The sequence below is a fragment of the Rana temporaria genome, chromosome 5 (assembly GCF_905171775.1).
Source record: "Rana temporaria chromosome 5, aRanTem1.1, whole genome shotgun sequence".
In the NCBI taxonomy this organism is placed as follows: Eukaryota; Metazoa; Chordata; class Amphibia; order Anura; family Ranidae; genus Rana; species Rana temporaria.
Window position 1 is genome coordinate 246,928,262 of NC_053493.1, and position 19,008 is coordinate 246,947,269.

At 40.6% G+C, this 19,008-nt stretch overlaps 1 protein-coding gene across 1 annotated transcript in view; it reads left to right on the forward strand.

Annotated features, from left to right (window-relative positions):
• LOC120940696 (collagen alpha-1(XXI) chain-like) overlaps window positions 1–19,008 on the forward strand; it is a 138,033-nt gene that overhangs the window by 103,352 nt on the left and 15,673 nt on the right. Inside the window, exons 16-23 of the mRNA XM_040353687.1 lie at window positions 616–669; window positions 4,475–4,528; window positions 6,289–6,333; window positions 10,421–10,474; window positions 13,305–13,358; window positions 13,445–13,498; window positions 15,429–15,500; window positions 15,726–15,761. Of these exons, the coding sequence (XP_040209621.1) occupies window positions 616–669; window positions 4,475–4,528; window positions 6,289–6,333; window positions 10,421–10,474; window positions 13,305–13,358; window positions 13,445–13,498; window positions 15,429–15,500; window positions 15,726–15,761 (423 nt within the window). The remainder of the gene's footprint in view (window positions 1–615; window positions 670–4,474; window positions 4,529–6,288; window positions 6,334–10,420; window positions 10,475–13,304; window positions 13,359–13,444; window positions 13,499–15,428; window positions 15,501–15,725; window positions 15,762–19,008) is intronic.

A 19,008-nucleotide genomic window follows, 5' to 3' on the forward strand; every position in this document is an offset into this window, starting at 1 on the left:
AGCAGAGAACAGAGGTGTCGGCTGAGCTGCGAGCTGAGCTCTCTGCTTCCTCTGTACACAGGACTCAACAGTGCTCTCTCCTGTAGCACAACAGGATCACTCAGATCGGGCTGTTGCTGTGGCACCCTCATGGCACCCCAGTTCGAAAACACTCGTCAAGAAAATATAGCATTGGATTAATAAACCATTAGCAATATGGCAAAAATTTTACCTGTGTAACTTACATTTTTTTGTTTGTTTTTTACAGCAACATTTAGTGGCAGGAGGAAAAAAAACTGTGCGTCCGGGGGCAACAGAGCTTAATGCTTGACACTTGTAAACGTGTGTAAACATGTTGTTAATGCTAGGCACATTTATCTCTTAAGCATACATTTATTTCAATTGACAGAATAAATTATATATTCTGGCCAATAAAATCAATTAACGACCCAATGCTTGAGGCAGGTAAATGTGGCTAAATGCTTTACACGCTTTTACAAGCGTCAGATGTTTTTTTGCCAAATTGCTGTTGCCATTAGGTAGGCTTCTAAGAGAGTTTAGAAATTGTTCACTGTGCATGAGGCCTAAATATCACCAAAGAGCAATAATGGACCTAATACTCTCAACTTGTTTTAGGGTGAATCAGGGCTACCTGGAAGAAACGGAAATCCTGGGCCTGCTGGAGCAAAGGTATAAGATTCCAATAGTTTTTCCTCCAGATTATTATAATTACCAATGCCCAGCAAAATATAAAAAAAACACAGAGATATCCTTAAATGTAATGAACAGGGTATGCTTTAAGCTCTTACCACCCACGCAACATATATATGTTTGGTGGCAAAGGGCAACTTCCCTTGCAAAGTAAACAGCCTAATTGCCTTTAGTAAATCAACCCCCTTGCGATAACATGCATTGTGGACAAAGAGCTAATGGGGTTGATTTAAAAAAGGCAAATAGGTTGTTCACTTCAAATCAAATCAAGAGATGGTGTTGCGCTCCACAATCAATAATAAAGTGCTAATAAATAACATAAAACGTGTATGTGTGTGTGTGTATGTGTGTATATATATACAGTTGTGTTCAAAATTATTCAACCCCCCAATGCTGTAAAGGGTTTTAGGGAATTTAGTGTACATTTGTAATTGTATTCAGAATGAAATCCTACAAGGACTTCTTAAAGAACCATATGCAACTAAAATGACATCAATTGGTTTTGTAATACAGTAGTAAATGTTTATTTTGTGAATTCTTCATTTACACAATTATTCAACCCCTTAAAGACTACCACTCTGAAGAACAGAGGTTCATTGAAGTGTTTTCAATCAGGTATTGAAAACACCTGTGGATGTCAGGGAGCAGCAATAAAGCCTAATAAGCACCAATCAGGCAGCTTTAAAATGACTGTGATACTCAGCTCCTTCTAGACATTTACTGGTGTGGTTACAAACATGGTGAAGTCAAGAGAATGGTCCGGGAAGACAAGAGAAGAGGTGATTACTCTTCACAGGAAGGGCAATGGCTATAAGAAGATTGCAAAGATGTTAAACATACCAAGAGACACCATAGGAAGCATCATTCGCAAATTCAAGGCAATGGGCACTGTTGAAACGCTACCTGGTCGTGGCAGAAAGAAGATGCTGACTTCGACTGCTGTGCGCTACCTGAAGCGTAGAGTGGAGAAAAGTCCCCTTGTGACTGCTGAGGAACTGAGAAAAGATTTGTAAGATGTGGGTACTGAAGTTTCTGCTCAGACAATACGGCGCACACTGCGTAATGAAGGCCTCCATGCCAGAACTCCCAGGCGCACCCCCTTGCTGTCTCCAAAGAATAAGAAGAGTCGACTGCAGTATGCAAAAATCATGTGGACAAACCACAGAAGTTTTGGGATTGTGTTCTGTGGACTGATGAAACAAAATTAGAAGTGTTTGGGCCCATGGATCAACGCTATGTTTGGAGGAGGAAGAACAAGGCCTATGATGAAAAGAACACCTTGCCTACTGTGAAGCATGGTGGGGGGTCAATCATGCTTTGGGGCTGTTTTGCTTCTGCAGGTACAGGGAAGCTTCAGCGTGTGCAAGGTACCATGAATTCTCTTCAGTACCAGGAGATAGTGGATAACAATGTGATGCAGTCCGTCACAAACCTGAGGCTTGGGAGACGTTGGACCTTTCAACAGGACAATGATCCCAAGCATTCCTCCAAGTCCACTAGAGCATGGTTGCAGATTAAAGGCTGGAACATTTTGGAGTGGCCATCACAGTCACCAGACTTAAATCCAATTGAGAACCTCTGGTGGGACTTAAAGAAAGCAGTTGCAGTGCGCAAGCCTAAGAATGTGACTGAACTGGAGGCTTTTGCCCATGACGAATGGGCGAAGATACTCGTAGATCGCTGCAAGACACTTGTGTCAAGCTATGCTTCAAGTTTAAAAGCTGTTATAACTGTAAAAGGATGTTGTACTAAGTACTAAGATTGAATGTCACTTGGGGGTTGAATAAAACTGATAATGATGTGAGCACAGAAAAGACATTTGTGGTTATTTCATTATAAATGTTATGTTATATTTGTCTGACCTGCACGTGCCTCTTTGATTTAATTGTAAGCAGGATGACTGAATGATCAAAATCAATGTCAAACTGGGCAAAACAATCAATTTCAGTGGGGGTTGAATAATTTTGAATACAACTGTATACAACTGAATACAACTGTGTATATATATATATATATATATATATATATATATATATATATATATATACAATGAACTTGATAATTAAAAATCTGAATCATAACATAAAATATGTGATACAGTAAAAGTCCAAATGTTAATAAAGTGACAAGGGGTACAAATGCTTATTAGAAGATAATACTCCTATGACCTTTTTTTGTTTTGAAATATGTTCCGTTTAGATGTTTGAAGCGCAATTATATTCTCGTGTATACTCCTTGGCTCTTCAGAGGTTTATATGGTATATTTATTATGATTGTCATACTTTGGTGAATTGAGTTCTTTGTTCACATTAAACTTTTAACACTTTTACTGCCATAGCCATTTTGTATTTTTTGCACACCTATTTAAAAAATCATTTTAGGATTGAAAACTTAAAACCCCCAAATTATATATATTCTAAAAGCAGAGACCTTGTAGAATGAAATGTTGGCAATTCATATTTTTTGCGTCATGTGATATTAGCGCAATGGTTTCAAGCGCAAAGGTAAACTTAGAGTATACAACACAAACAATTTGAAAGATGAAGTTACATCAAAGTAAATGTTGCACCCAACATGTCAGGAAACCACGACAAAAGTCAATACCATAAATTTCCCATAGCCAACATGTTTGTTTAAATTTGTATGTGAATGTGCGTGGGGGGGTTCTCTTTATTGAGACACAATGATCAGATCAATGAGCCACAGCGGCCGAGGAAAAAGACAGCTAAACCCAGTATTCATGTAATACATGTTTCTTACAGTTTCTTACTAGGTAGGGGAGATCAGCAAACAGAAGTTCACTGGTCTCCATCCCCTCTACCCCCTGGCACTCATTATGGGGTTCCCTGGCCTTCAGGTGGGAGCGCAAAGCCCAGGAAACATATCAGGAGCGCTTGCAGAAGTAATTTCACCCAACAGCCAACAGTTGGAACCTGCCTCTGAACTTGCTTTGACTAGTTCAGAAGAGTAAATTCCCTAACATAGCCCACTTCCTCCTTGCACGTTATATCCATCTCCTCTTTTGCTCTTACTGTCTATACTGGCTCAACTTCTCCCCTCTCCTCCCCATATAAGCTGGGGAGGAGTGAAGCAGAATACTACAGAATGTCAATTGAGAGACAGCTCTGAGCCCGCTAGAGCTGCTGACATCCCAGATGGCATTCCCCAGAAGTAGGCTCAGGCAGGGGCAGACTGACCATTCGGGCACTCGGGCACTATGCCACTAGGGGGCCCCATCAGGGTTGCCAGCCTCAGTAAGAACAGGGACAGTATGTAAAAATCTGTTTTTTACACCTGTCCCTGAAATGTCCCTTACCGACATCCTTTTGGTATAAAAATCCCAAATTATAGCTGCCCCGCCTCTACAGTACCTTCTCAGTGTGTGCGTATATATGTATACTGAGTGTGCATATTGTGTGTGTATACTGTGTGGCCCCATAATCTCCTATTGCCCGGGGGCCCCATAATCTCCTATTGCCCGGGGGGCCCCATAATCTGCTATTGCCCAGGGGCCCCATGAGTTGTCAGTCTGCCCCTGGGATCAGGTATTTTGGATGTCTACAACAAGGAGGCTTTTATAGGTAAATAACAACCCTAAAATACATAAATTGCAAATACAATCATATGGTAAGATTCTTTTTTAAATAAATGGTCTGGTAACATTGTCTCTCTCACTGTAATTTTGGAGAACATAAAAATGACTTTTTATTAATTATTGGTGAAGCCATCATTATATTTCTTTGAAACCCAGACAAATAATAACTGTTTACCTTACAATTTGCAGGGAGATAAAGGTTCGTTGGGTCAGCCTGGAATAGATGGACCTCCAGGCATACCGGTAAGATTAAAAATACAATAAAAGTTATCAGACTTTTGGAACATCTAGAAAGGATCAGAAGTCTTAAAACAAAATCACATATACATTCTTCAAAAAGGGAACTATTGACTGATGGTAACAATAAATATTTACTTCATGTTGAGAAAACTTAAACAAATTTTGTAAATATCCTTTTAATGCTTTATGTGCTTAGGGGTCTGTGCCTTCAGAAGTCACCTAATTAGTAAATAGAGCCAACATGTGTGTAATTTAATCTCAGTATAAATACAGCTGTTCTGTGAAGCCCTCAGAGGCTTGTTAGAGAACATATCCATAAAACTGAATAAATGATACAAAAATATCAAAGTTCATTAGTGTCCTTTTATGTGTGAACTTTGTTTGATATTTTGTATAATTTATTCAGTTTTATAAACACTAATGAACTTTGTTTGATATTTTGTATCAGTTATTCAGTGTTATGGATACAAACTTTGTGTGTTTGGACAAATAGCATCACATACACAGTCTTTTGTATTCTATTCATCTATTGTTATTCATTGGTATATTGACATTTTGGACACTTTGAATTTTCTTTGGATTTTTTTCTCTGTTGGTTTCCTATGCACCAGTCACTTTGATATTAGAATTCACATTTTTTGCAATAATACACTGGTTACTTTAATATTGAATTCTTATTTCTTGTAACACAATTTTGTAGTATGTGGTTACGGGGATTTATATAAGGAAATAGCACCATTTGTATTTTTTTTAAAGACACAGGGCCAGATTCACAAACGATATACGACGGTGTATCTACTGATATGCCGTCGTATCTCTGTTTCTAACTATGCGACTGATTCATAGAATCAGTTACGCATAGCTAGCCCTAAGATCCGACAGGTGTAATGGACTTACACTGTCGGATCTTAGGATGCAGTACCGCGGCCGCCGCTAGGGGGATTTCTCATCGTAAACCAGCGTCGGGTATGCAAATTAGCACTTATGGAGATCCACAAAGCTTTTTCCCTTCGTTAAGTCGCCGTAAGTGTTAGTTTGCCGTCGCAAAGATAGGGTACCTTTTACAAAGTGTAAAGTTAGTACACCATGTAAAAGTGTACCCGTCTTTCCCGCGTCGCTGTAAATTTTTTTTTTTTTCCCGGCGCAACTCTTTTTTTCCCGACGCAACTTTTTTTTACCCGTCGCGATTCACAAAACCTCGGCGCATCGTAACTTCGCGCAAAGCACGTCGGGAAATTTGCGTCGGGAGCATGTGCAGTACGTCCGGCGCGGGAGCGCGCCTAATTTAAATGGGACTCGCCCCATTTGAATTGGCCCGCCTTGCGCCGGCCGGATTTAGGATACACCGCCGCAAATTTCCAGGTAAGTGCTTTGTGGATCGGGCACTAACTTGGAAAAATTGCGGCGGTGTAACTTAAATCGGAAAAGTTAAGTTGTGCCCGGGCTACGTGAATCTGGCCCACTATTCCTGGTTTTTGAGTAGCAACTGTTCTGCATTCTAGGACCAGCACAATGATTTCACATTTATTAATCATAAGTGCAGTACATGGAAACAATGACTGCTATTGATCAGGGCTTGGGTATTAACAACAAATAGTTCAGACAAGTTATGGCAAGAAGCAATTTTTGGTTTCTTTTAGCATACCTCACCATAACCTGTCTGGTTATACTTTCACAGTAAATGTATTATGTTAGATAAAATGCATTTTTAATTTTGATGAGTGTATGTCTACAAAAATAAACTCATTTATTAATAATTTTAGGGTTTTCGTGGTGCCCCTGGTCTCCCTGGCACAGTGGGATCAAAGGTAACTCTAAGCTGTTTACTCTTTCTAGCATCCTGGAAGCCTAACCTGTTATTGTTAGTCCAAAACTGACACAGAAGGCTTGATTATTGTCACTAAATTTGGTAGCATGCATTTACAAGTATGTCCTGTTTTCTGGCATCTGACCATGATATTTAAAGTAGTAATCCACAAAAGATGAAATATATAGAGTTCTATTTATAAAACATTAATTTTGCGAATGTTACACACATTCATGCAGGCTGCACACATTTCAGCTGTATTTTCTGTAATAGATTAATTCCTATGATCGTCCATATCATCTGGCCACAGTTTTCTGAAATACCTCAGCGACAAATTTTTCTGCATTTTGGCCACTAGATGAAGTTAATAATCATAGGAATTAATCTATTATCGAAATAACAGGCAATATTTGTACAGCTTGCTCAAATGTCCATGACAGTCGTCCAATTAATGTTTTATAAATATACCCCATAGTGTCACTGATCTTGTGTAAAAAAAAAAAAAAAAAAAAAAAAAATGTTTAAATGTAGAGTAACCTTTGATGTTGAAGAGAGACAAAGACTCTAGCACAAACTATAGCCCTATGTCTACTTTATAGTGCCCAGATTTTTACGCCTCTATTAGCAGGGAACTGGAGCCCAAATTGCATATACAGTACCTGGGGAATGAGGGGCGGGGGATAGTAGAAGGAGAACGCTCAATCAGTGGAGGGGACAGCCCTCACTAACCAATTCTGTTTTTCTCTGTGGCAAGAAGTTCATTGGAAGCATTCTGTTTGAAAATAAGGACCAAATGGCACAAATAAAGAGGTCCCCCCACTATATACAGGGAGTGCAGAATTATTCGGCAAATGAGTATTTTGACCACATCATCCTCTTTATGCATGTTGTCTTACTCCAAGCTGTATAGGCTCGAAAGCCTACTACCAATTAAGCATATTAGGTGATGTGCATCTCTGTAATGAGAAGGTGTGTGGTCTAATGACATCAACACCCTATATCAGGTGTGCATAATTATTAGTCAACTTCCTTTTCTTTGGCAAAAAGGGTCAAAAGAAGGACTTGACAGGCTCAGAAAAGTCAAAACTAGTGAGATATCTTGCAGAGGGATGAAGCACTCTTAAAATTGCAAAGCTTCTGAAGCGTGATCATCGAACAATCAAGCGTTTCATTCAAAATAGTCAACAGGGTCGCAAGAAGCGTGTGGAAAAACCAAGGCGCAAAATAACTGCCCATGAACTGAAAAAAGTCAAGCGTGCAGCTGCCAAGATGCCACTTGCCACCAGTTTGGCCATTTTTTTAGAGCTGCAACATCACTGGAGTGCCCAAAAGCACAAGGTGTGCAATACTCAGAGACATGGCCAAGGTAAGAAAGGCTGAAAGACGACCACCACTGAACAAGACACACAAGCTGAAACGTCAAGACTGGGCCAAGAAATATCTCAAGAATGATTTTTCTAAGGTTTTATGGACTGCTGAAATGAGAGTGAGTCTTGATGGGCCAGATGGATGGGCCCGTGGCTGGATTGGTAAAGGGCAGAGAGCTCCAGTCCGACTCAGACGCCAGCAAGGTGGAGGTGGAGTACTGGTTTGGGCTGGTATCATCAAAGATGAGCTTGTGGGGCCTTTTCGGGTTGAGGATGGAGTCAAGCTCAACTCCCAGTCCTACTGCCAGTTTCTGGAAGACACCTTCTTCAAGCAGTGGTACAGGAAGAAGTCTGCATCCTTCAAGAAAAACATGATTTTCATGCAGGACAATGCTCCATCACACGCGTCCAAGTACTCCACAGCGTGGCTGGCAAGAAAGGGTATAAAAGAAGAAAAACTAATGACATGGCCTCCTTGTTCACCTGATCTGAACCCCATTGAGAACCTGTGGTCCATCATCAAATGTGAGATTTACAAGGAGGGAAAACAGTACACCTCTCTGAACAGTGTCTGGGAGGCTGTGGTTGCTGCTGCACGCAATGATGATGGTGAACAGATCAAAACACTGACAGAATCCATGGATGGCAGGCTTTTGAGTGTCCTTGCAAAGAAAGGTGGCTATATTGGTCACTGATTTGTTTTTGTTTTGTTTTTGAATGTCAGAAATGTATATTTGTGAATGTTGAGATGTTATATTGGTTTCACTGGTAAAAATAAATAATTGAAATGGGTATATATTTTTTTTTTGTTAAGTTGCCTAATAATTATGCACAGTAATAGTCACCTGCACACACAGATATCCCCCTAAAATAGCTAAAACTAAAAACAAACTAAAAACTACTTTCAAAAATATTCAGCTTTGATATTCATGAGTTTTTTGGGTTCATTGAGAACATGGTTGTTGTTCAATAATAAAATTAATCCTCAAAAATACAACTTGCCTAATAATTCTGCACTCCCTGTACAGAGCTTTTTTTCTCAGAAAATAGGTGCAGGAACTCAACCAGGACCCCGTTCAGATTTCACAAACAGTAGAAGGGTCTTAAAGGGGCATTAAATACCAGGATTGCATTACATACAGAATGCAGAGTTCAGGTGGTTACACACAGAGTGCAGAGCTGTCACTTGTAAACAAAGAAACCAGAATGCTGTGTTTACAAGTGATTGTGGTGAGCAGGCACCAAAGGGTCTGAGCCAGAGGTGGTGGAACTGAGTTCCCCCAAGTTCCCCCTGAAAAAAAGCCCTGTGTATATATATATATATATATATATATATATATATATATATATATATATATATATATTAGTGCTGTCAGTTAAACGCGCTATTAACGGCGTTAACGCAAACCCACGTTAACGCCGTAAATTTTTTTATCGTGCAATTAACGAGGTGGCGTTCGGGGGTTATACCGGGATGATGCCTGCAGCCGCAGGCATCATCCCGGTACCGTTGTTTAGAGCGGGCGATCGGCTATCCAAACATAACAACCGATGCGGCTAAAAGCCGCTCGGTTGTTATGCCGGAGGAGCGGGAGGGGACATCCCCCCCTCCCGCCGCCTTTCGCCGCTCTGACCGGGCCTCCCGTCCCACCGGGAGACCCGATCCTCCATCCGGCGCCTTCTGTGTCCAGGCGGAGACTGACACTAAGCCGTAAGCGATTGATGATTCAGTCTCCGCATTGAAACCACGGAAGCGACATCATGACATCACTTCCGGGTTTCTCGGCTGCCAATGGCGCCGGATTTAAAAAAGTACACAGTATTCAGAATCGCCGTTTTCGGCGATCTGAATACTTTGAAGTGCAAAGGAGGGCTCGGAGGTCTTTTAGACCCCCGATCCCTCCATAAAGAGTACCTGTCACCACCTATTGCTGTCACAAGGGATGTTTACATTCCTTGTGACAGCAATAAAAGTGATCAAAATGTAAAAAAATTAAAAAAACACAATTTAATATTATAAAAAAAGAAAAAAAAAATAAGAAAACAAAAAAAAAATTTTTGGCGCGATTAATCGTGAGTTAACTATGACATTAATGCGATTAATCGCGATTAAAAATTTTAATCGCTTGACAGCACTAATATATATATATATATATATATATATATAAAACAACCAATGAGATGTTTCTTGCTACAATCTGCAAGGTTGTCAAGCTGTCTCAGAAGCTTATGAAGCCAGAGAAGATGAATGACATCAAGGCAATTTGCATTTCTGAAGGAAGTCAGCAGAATTATGCCTTGTACACACGATCAGAATGTCCGTCAGGATAAAAACCAACGGATTTTTCTGACGGAAGCTGTCTTGCATACACACAATCACACCAAATTCCGACCGTCCAAAACACGGTGACGAGCCATGCGTCGACTTGATTCTGAGCATGCATGTTTTTTTCTCCGTCTGCGTTCCATACAAACGAACAGAAAAAAATAGAACATGTTCTCTTTCTAAGTCTGTCGGAATTTCCAAAGGAAAAATTCAGATGGGGTACACACACACGGTCGGAATATCCGAACGTGTGTACAAGGCATTAGTCTTCATATTTCTAACCCCAAAAGGTTTTCTTTAAAGTGTACACTCTTAAAATCCGCTTGATTTCTTGTATAATATACAATTATGATTAGATAACAAAAGTTAATGTCTATAGTCACTTGCAATTTCAGGGAGAAAGAGGAATGCCTGGACCTAAAGGAGTTGTAGGGCCGCCTGGCCTCAAGGTGAGCATTGAATATGGAGTCTGGAATATTCACCTAGAGAAATTCACTACAATCGATGTTTAATGCTTAATTTTTTTTTAAAAAAATCGAACAAAAAACTCAGAGAACTGGATCATTGTGCAAACAGGGTAGCACATCTATACTTTACCCATCAGCCGAGTCAAAAGCTGTTTTGTATCTAAAGAGGGCCAGCACAGGGTATTTCACTTTCTAAATTTTCAGTAATTTTATTACATTTTCAAATGTATAATTCAATCATATTAGGTCCATACTGTGAGATTTTGATTTATAGTTTAGAACTATGAAATAGCCAATGGAGGACGAAGGAGAAGGTCAAGTGACAGATTTGTCACGATTTGAATTCTCCAGAAGATCCAGTGGACTGAAGATGCAGGCAAGACTTGGAAAAGTTCAGGTGGTCAGATTGCTTGGAGGTGGGGCACACTCCGGTGTTTATACACAATAGTTTTCCATCAGGTCCAAAGGTGTAGGATACTAAGGATAAAACAGTTTAGTTCACCTACTCCTAGCTGCTAATGGATTGGTTGACATATTCCTGCTCACTGTTTGTGAATAGATAAGGGTAAGACACTACTGGATATAAATATATAGGTCTTAAGTCTAATTGACTCTAAGCTTGAGAAAAGGTCAGATTAACCCAAAGCATTTCAGATTTACAAGGAGTTGCATTATCTGCATGTCAGATTACATATACTGCTATTATGATGGACTACATGGATGGTGTTAATATTTTATATTAGAATAAAATGCTTTGAAAATTCTGTAAGTGAAGTCCACTGTGTTGGCCTTCTTTGAATAATGGCATACCAGGAACAAACGCAGCATTTATAGTCATATGAAATGCAAATTATACAACATTTCTACTATTATTTTTACTACATTTTACTAATATTTTGCAAATGCTTTAGTAAGATCTGTATATGTATTCATGTACAAAATGCATCGTGGCACAGTGGCAAAGTTTGATTGAATATAAAGAAAATGTTTTTATCATTATAACAAAAAAATATTTAGCATAATTAAAAATTATGTTGTACGTGTTGCTTTATTGTAACAGATACATAAGAATGGAAAAGATGCAAGCAGATTATGCCTAGTTTATTTCATTTTACTGTCGTACTGTGAGGAAAGTACCTTTTTCAGGTTGCCTAAAATAAAATACAGAAATTATGAAGCAAGAAAGCTACTTTCTGCAGCACATTGAACACAGAGATCAAAAAGAGCCAACTGTACAGAGATCCACCTTATGATACAGCTATGATGCCTGGATATCTTTCTACAGCTTAATTATCATTGCTGACCTTTACATTTCTTTCTGATGGATTATATGTACATTTCAATAGTGCGAACTCAAGTAATAGATAAGACCGGAGGGAGTTAGGGGATACAGCTGGGTTTTAGCAAAGTAAACTCATAACACTAAAGTTTTAATAAAACATATTTAAAAAAAGATCTGAGAAAGTATATAAAGCCTGGGTTTACATGCAATAAATACTCTAGGGTAACTCAGATAAGCTATCATACAGCAAAAAGAATATTATTAACAGTGGTTGAAAGGGGGTAGTGAATTATGCTTTATACATTCTATATAGCTATATATTTATAGATTGGTGTGTACTGCCCTCATGTGGTAACCGTCAAAATCTCAAACTTTTCAAGTTGTGTGGACTGGTATATACTGTATACTGTTTATATATGTATATATATATATATATATATATATATATATATATATATATATATATATATATATATATATATAATCAGTGTCAAGCTTATTGTTACAATATTATAATAAATTCAGCGCAGATGCAGCCATTTTGAATACATCGTAAGTATCTCCAACATCTGTGCTTTGGTCTTGAATGTATGTGGCTTTCTGCAACAAAGACTTAAAGGCTACACTGTCATAAATGTAGCATAGTCTGCCACTGCTGACCTCCCCTTCTAAAAAGATAGTTGTCTGTCTGTAAATCTAAGCAACCATGCTTAATATGTTGACTCAAGGACATGGGGCAAGCATGTAAAAAGAAATTTTTCTTTTCTTTCCTGAGTCAATGTCTCAAAAACTTTAAATAAGTAGGTCAGCATAACAGGCATTCACCAAGTATTTCAGGAGGAGGTTAGCGATGGCAGTTCCTTTATTTCTCTTATGACATTACAGAAAATGCACCCGAGCCTATAGAGTGTTTACCTTGTCAGTAGGGTGACCACATTTCCAAACTACCATTCAGGGACACCCTCCCTTCCCTAAAATCAGCTTGTGCTGTAACGAATCACAGCACAGTGATTGGACACATGAGGCGGGATTTATGATTTCTCCAATCACAAGCAGGGGGCGGGATTGTGCTATCTGGGACACGTGGTCACCCTACTTGTCAGTTACAAGTCAATAGCAGCATATAATAGAAGAGTGATCTCTACATTGTTCAGTCTGCTTTGCAGCACTGAAATTTCATCTTGCCAATGATGGATTCGTTTAATACAGACCTCCACCCAAAACATTTTGATCAAAAGAGAACTTCAATATTGACAATTTATAAAACAGTACAAAATGACTTATCCACAACTAAATTACAAATTGGTAAGGATCTTATATGCATGCAGTCAGGGAATAGTTTTTTTTTTTCAATATTTCAAGAGAATTCTTGTTGGCAGTTGATAGTGAAATGGTCTAAGGATGTAATACTTGTTTGCACATAGCAAGCTGCAAATTAAACATTACTGGTGAAACTACTTCATTTACAATTTCTCACACAGTCTGAAGTATGAGTTATGTGACTTTTAAGTTGTAGTTTGTTTTTAAAAGGGTGACAATGGAGCAAATGGACTACCGGGAGCAGAAGGACATCAAGGGCCAAAGGTATTGTTCTGAATGTTTGGCTGGCTGTCTTTGTATTTTAAAATTGTGTATATATATATATATTGACACTTTTTTACAAATCCCAGGGTATACAAGGTGATTCAGGGCCTCCAGGACCATCAGGACTTTCTGGACTGAAAGTAGGTGAAAACTGTCCCATGACATCTTAATAAATTGTAAAACTGCTCCTAAAATTATATCACACTTTCCATAACTTAGGCCTCGTACACACGACCGAGGAACTCGTCGGAAAAGACACATCATTTTCCTTGACGTGTTCCTTGTTAGGCTTGTCGAGAAACTTGACAAGCTTTCTTTGCGTACACACTGTCAAGACCAAATCTCCTCGTTCTCAAACGCGGTGACGTACAACACATACAACGGCAGGGGAAGTTCGATTCCACTGGCACAACCCTTGGGGCTGCTTTTGCTAATCTCATGTTACTGCGTGTTAAGTAAAAGTTTGGTAAGAGACAATTTGCACTTTTCAGACTGTTACAGCGTGAAAAATGTGTTATCTCCGTTACAAATGCTACTTTTACCGAAGGTGCGCTCCCGTCTCATTCTTTATTCTGAGCATGCACGGGTTTCTTAGCATACACACGAACGTGTTTCTCGTCGAAAAACCAGCCCGCCGAGGAACACGGCAAGGAAATTGAGACTCCCGTCGAGGAAAAAGAGTTCCTCGACAGTTTCCTCGATATAAAACATACACACGACCGGTTTCCTCGGCAAAAAAGCTCTGCCACCAAGTTTCTTGATGGATTCTGTCGAGGAAAACGGTCGTGTGTACAAGGCCTAAAACTGCCTATTCAAAATGGTTTTGCCATTTCTATTGCAGAGCAATATTGAGGGGGTATTTTGTCATTTTATCAACAGAGAAAAAACAATATATAGAAAATGTGTATATGTATATTTTATACTGAACAGATGGCTGTAAGAATCTATTTAAAACCCTGCTAATAGAAGACACTTACTAGATATAAAAACAAAATTTGCTTTACATTCTTAAACGTTGATGTATATATGATGTGAATGTATCTTAAACATATCTCAAATTTACAGTCCAAATCCTATTGACAGTGAACGAATATCTGCTGGGCCTTGTAATGCCTCTGGCTCATAGGCGGGCAGTTATAACCCTCTTAGGGATACTACTTTACTATGCTCGTAAAGCCATTGTCCTATGATGGAAATATCCCTCTGCTCCATCAATTAACTTATGGAAGCATTTGATTAATTCAGCCCTTCCACTATACAAAACGACATACTTGTCTAGAGGCTGTACCAAGAAATTTCATAAAATATGGAACATTTGGGTGGAATCCCCCTATACTAATGTTAATTCCCCGGAAGACTATTTAATATTTATGTTTCAATAGTTTTTATTGAAGTTTAACAATACAAAGTATAAAGATCTCAGCTTTTCAGTATACCGTATGGTATATATACCTAACTAAACCAGAAATCTCAAACTGAATACAGTACCAATGTGACCATAACCTAAGGCCTGTTTTCGATCCTAGGCCCTAGCGTATGTTCTACTCGCTGGGAGGGACAAGCTCCCCATCTGACTACGGGACTATTTAATATTTAGACATTGACATTGGTGGTGGACCTCTGCATTTATGTTCTATATCTCTGACTCCTGCTGTCAGAGATCTGGGAGAGGGTGTATTTTGTCATTCCTTGAGTCTAGCGCTGTAGGATGTCTAGGAGGAGGATCGATTGGTAAAATTCCTATTATTCAGGCCTTCGCTGGCGGTTAGAGCGTACCAACTGTTTTGCTAGTTTTAGGATGCTTTGGTTTAGCTAAGTTATTTTCATTGTTTTTCTTTTTGTTATGCAATTGAGCCTGGGTATGCCCAATAGGCTCTGTTTTATACAATTATCTCAAAAACTTACAATAAAAATTATTAAAAAACAAATTAACGTTAAACTGATCTCAATCTGATCCCAAATACAAGTAATTTTCCTTTTTTTTTTTTTTTTTTTTTTTACAAAGGCAAATAAATGCTTTGAACTTTTCTCTCTAATTATTAAAGAATTAATGTTTGCTTGACTTTCTAGGGTCAAATGGGACACCCAGGATTGCCTGGTTTGGAAGGTTCTATGGGAATTCAAGGCCCAAAGGGGCACAAGGTAATTAATAGTAATTATAATTTGGAAATTCTATCCCATATTTAGAAAGCAGTGAATTTACTGTAGAAATAAACACATTTCGGAAACAATCATTTGTGCTTGTGAGTTAACAACTACCATTAAAAGCTGATTAGAAACTGACCAATAACAACATTACCCTACTAGAATCTATTTATTACACTTACATTTAAAAACGTACTTATTTAAATGAAATTCTCTTTTCAGGGTGACACTGGAGATGATGGAATTAAAGGAACTCAGGTAGACATATTGAAATCCATTTACCTACAGTATCCTACTTTTTTAGGTTATGGTTCTTTCCCCTGCTCAATTCTCTTTCAGCTAATCAAGGTCTTGCCTGTCTGAGCCACACAACAGAAATTTTGGATTCCATATCAAAGTCCTAAAAAACCTACTGTGTAAGATCCAATTGGGTGCAAAAACATTGTCTCAATCTATTCTAAACTACATAAGGGTGTGTTTTTACTAATGTGCCATAACACTTGGTGTGCAGCCAGTGATGCCATTCATTGTGATTAGTGCCCTAGCACCTTAAGGCTCCATTCACACTTCACTATTTGGAATTCGTACAATGAGCAACATTTGTTTGAGTGCCGTTATTCTTTAATGGCACCAGGAATGCGGTTCTGCCGAGATTGTTACACGTCAGGATTACGTGGTAATCATGGCAAACGGTGCCTGTTAAAAATCGCATGAAGCTTGTTGGCTGAAAAGGAACAAGTAATTTTTTCGGGCAATAAGCGCACATAGTGCAGCTTCACTTGAATGGGCGGGCCCTATGCGACACAATAATTCATCAAAGTCGCAAGCTGGAAGTTTTTTTCCCGCTATACGAAAGTGTGAATGCAGCCTCAAAAAGCACCTGTGATGCAGTCATAATCCAAATTTCATGCCATATTTTTTTGCATATTTGTGGTTCATAGTCGGTTATATTGGTCCGGCTTGGAGCAATGTAAGTATTTACTTGCCATACCCATGGGGTCCCTGTAGAAGCCGGAAATCACTGTTGTAAATACTGCTTCTACTCTACTAGCTTCCAGGTCTAATGCTGAGTTTCTGCCCTGCTGCATTTTGAACACAAGGGGTCAAAAACTCAGCATCCAAATGGCTCCAGCTTTTCCAATCATAAAACACCTTTTATTTACATATGGCTGCATGTGTTCAGTAAGCAGCAGGACAGCCACTTGGTATGAGACCCAGATGCTAGTGTAGATGACTGTAGTAGCAGCTGTAGATGACAAGCAGGTTCACTCTCCTACTGCTGCTGTCGGAGACAATGAGGAGAGAGAGACCTAGGAGAGCCAAGGCACATTGCTGGATCGAGAGGGGGCTCAGGTAAGTTTTAGGGGGGACTGAAAGTGCTGTTGCACACAGAGGGCCAGATTCAGGTACAATTGCGGCGGCGCAACGTAACCCGTTCACGTTACACCGCCACAAGTTTTTAGTGTAAGTGCCTGATCCACAAAGCACTTACCTGTAAACTTGCGGCGGTGTATCGTAAACACGTCCGGCGCAAGCCCGCCCAATTCAAATGGGGCGTGTACCATTTAAATTAGGCGCGCTCCCGTGCTGGACGTACTGCGCATGCTCAGTTTTGAAATTCCCGCCGTGCTTTACGCGATGTGATGTAATTTTTTTGAACGGCGACGTGAGTTACGGCGTTTCGTATTCCCGGACGTCTTACGCAAAAAAAAAAAAAATTATTTGAAATTTGAAGCGGGAACGACGGCCATACTTTAACATGGCTCGTGTCGGATCTTAGGGCTATCTATGCGGAGCTGATTCTATGAATCAGCCGCATAGATAGGACAAGAGATACGACGGTGTATCAGGAGATACGCCGTCGTATCTATTCTGTGAATCTGGCCCAGAGTTTTTTACCTTCTAGAATGCATGAAGGTAAAAACCTTGGGCCAAATTCTCAAAAAGTCTGCGTAACTTAAATTTCAGCAGTTAAGTTACACTGACTTAAAATTTCTACCTAAGTGCCCGATCGTCAAAGCACTTAGGTAGAAATTTCAGGCCGTGTAACTTAAGTGCCGCCGTCGTAAGGCGGTCCTCCTCTCCTGGGGGCGTTTAAAATTTAAATGAGGCGCGCTCCCGCGCCGGCCGTACTGCGCATGCGTGTGACGTAATTTTCCCGACGTGCAGCGCGCGAACGTAATTAACGCCGGGCGGCTTTGAGAATTTCGACGGGACACTAAAGTTGCGACGGGTGAAAAAAAAAGACGCGCCGGGAAAACAAATGATTATAAAAAAAAATGACAGCGTCGCTCAGCATGCATTCCTGAGAGGGTGAACTCCATGCCAATTTTCAAAGAAAAAAACGGCATGGGTTCCCCCCCCCAGGAGCATACCAGGCCCTTAGGTCTGGTATGGGTTGTAAGGAGACCCCTCCACGCCGAAAAATTGACGTAGGGGGTCCCCCTACAATCCATACCAGACCCGTATCCAAAGCACGCTACCCGGCCGGTCAGGAATGGGAGTGGGGACGAGCGAGCGTCCCCCCCCTCCTGAGCCGTGCCAGGCCGCATGCCCTCAACATGGGGGGGTTGGGTGCTCTGGGGCAGGGGGGCGCACTGCGGGCCCCCCCACCCCAGAGCACCCTGTCCCCATGTTGATGAGGACAGGACCTCTTCCCGACAACCCTTGCCATTGGTTGTCGGGGTCTGCGGGCGGGGGCTTATCGGAATCTGGGAGTCCCCTTTAATAAGGGGGCCCCCAGATACCGGCCCCCCACCCTAAGTGAATGGATATGGGGTACATCGTACCCCTATCCATTCACCTGGAGGCAAAAAGTAAGTTAGTAAACACACAACACAAGGCTTTTTAAAATAATTTATTATTCTGCTCCGGATGCCCCCCCTGTCTTCGTTATTAGCTCAATTACCAGGGGGGGCTTCTTCTTCCACTCTCCGGGGGTCTTCTTCCACTCTCCGGGGGTCTTCTCCACTCTCCGGGGGGGGGTTTCTTCTTCCGCTCTCCGGGGGGGGCTTCTCCGGACTCCGGGGGGCTTCTTCCATCTTCTCCCCTCTTCCGCTGTTGACTCGGCGAACCCCGGTTCTTCTGCAGCTCTCCGGTGCCTTCTTCTTCAGCGCTGGCTGCCTGCTATGTTTGTGTGTTAGCTCAATTTCAAACAGGCAGCCGGCGCGGTCTTCTGTAACGTCAGGGTCTTCTCTTCTGTTCTTCCGATGTTGACTCGTCGCCTGTTGTCGCTGTAATGATGGAAGCGCGCCTTGCATCACATTTATATAGGCATCACCGTCCCATCATGCTCCGGCAGGTTCCCACGTGGTGGGTGCCTACCCACGTGCACCCACCACGTGGGTACCTACCGGAGCATGATGGGACGGTGATGCCTATATAAATGTGATGCAAGGCGCGCTTCCATCATTACAGCGACAACAGGCGACGAGTCAACATCGGAAGAACAGAAGAGAAGACCCTGACGTCACAGAAGACCGCGCCGGCTGCCTGTTTGAAATTG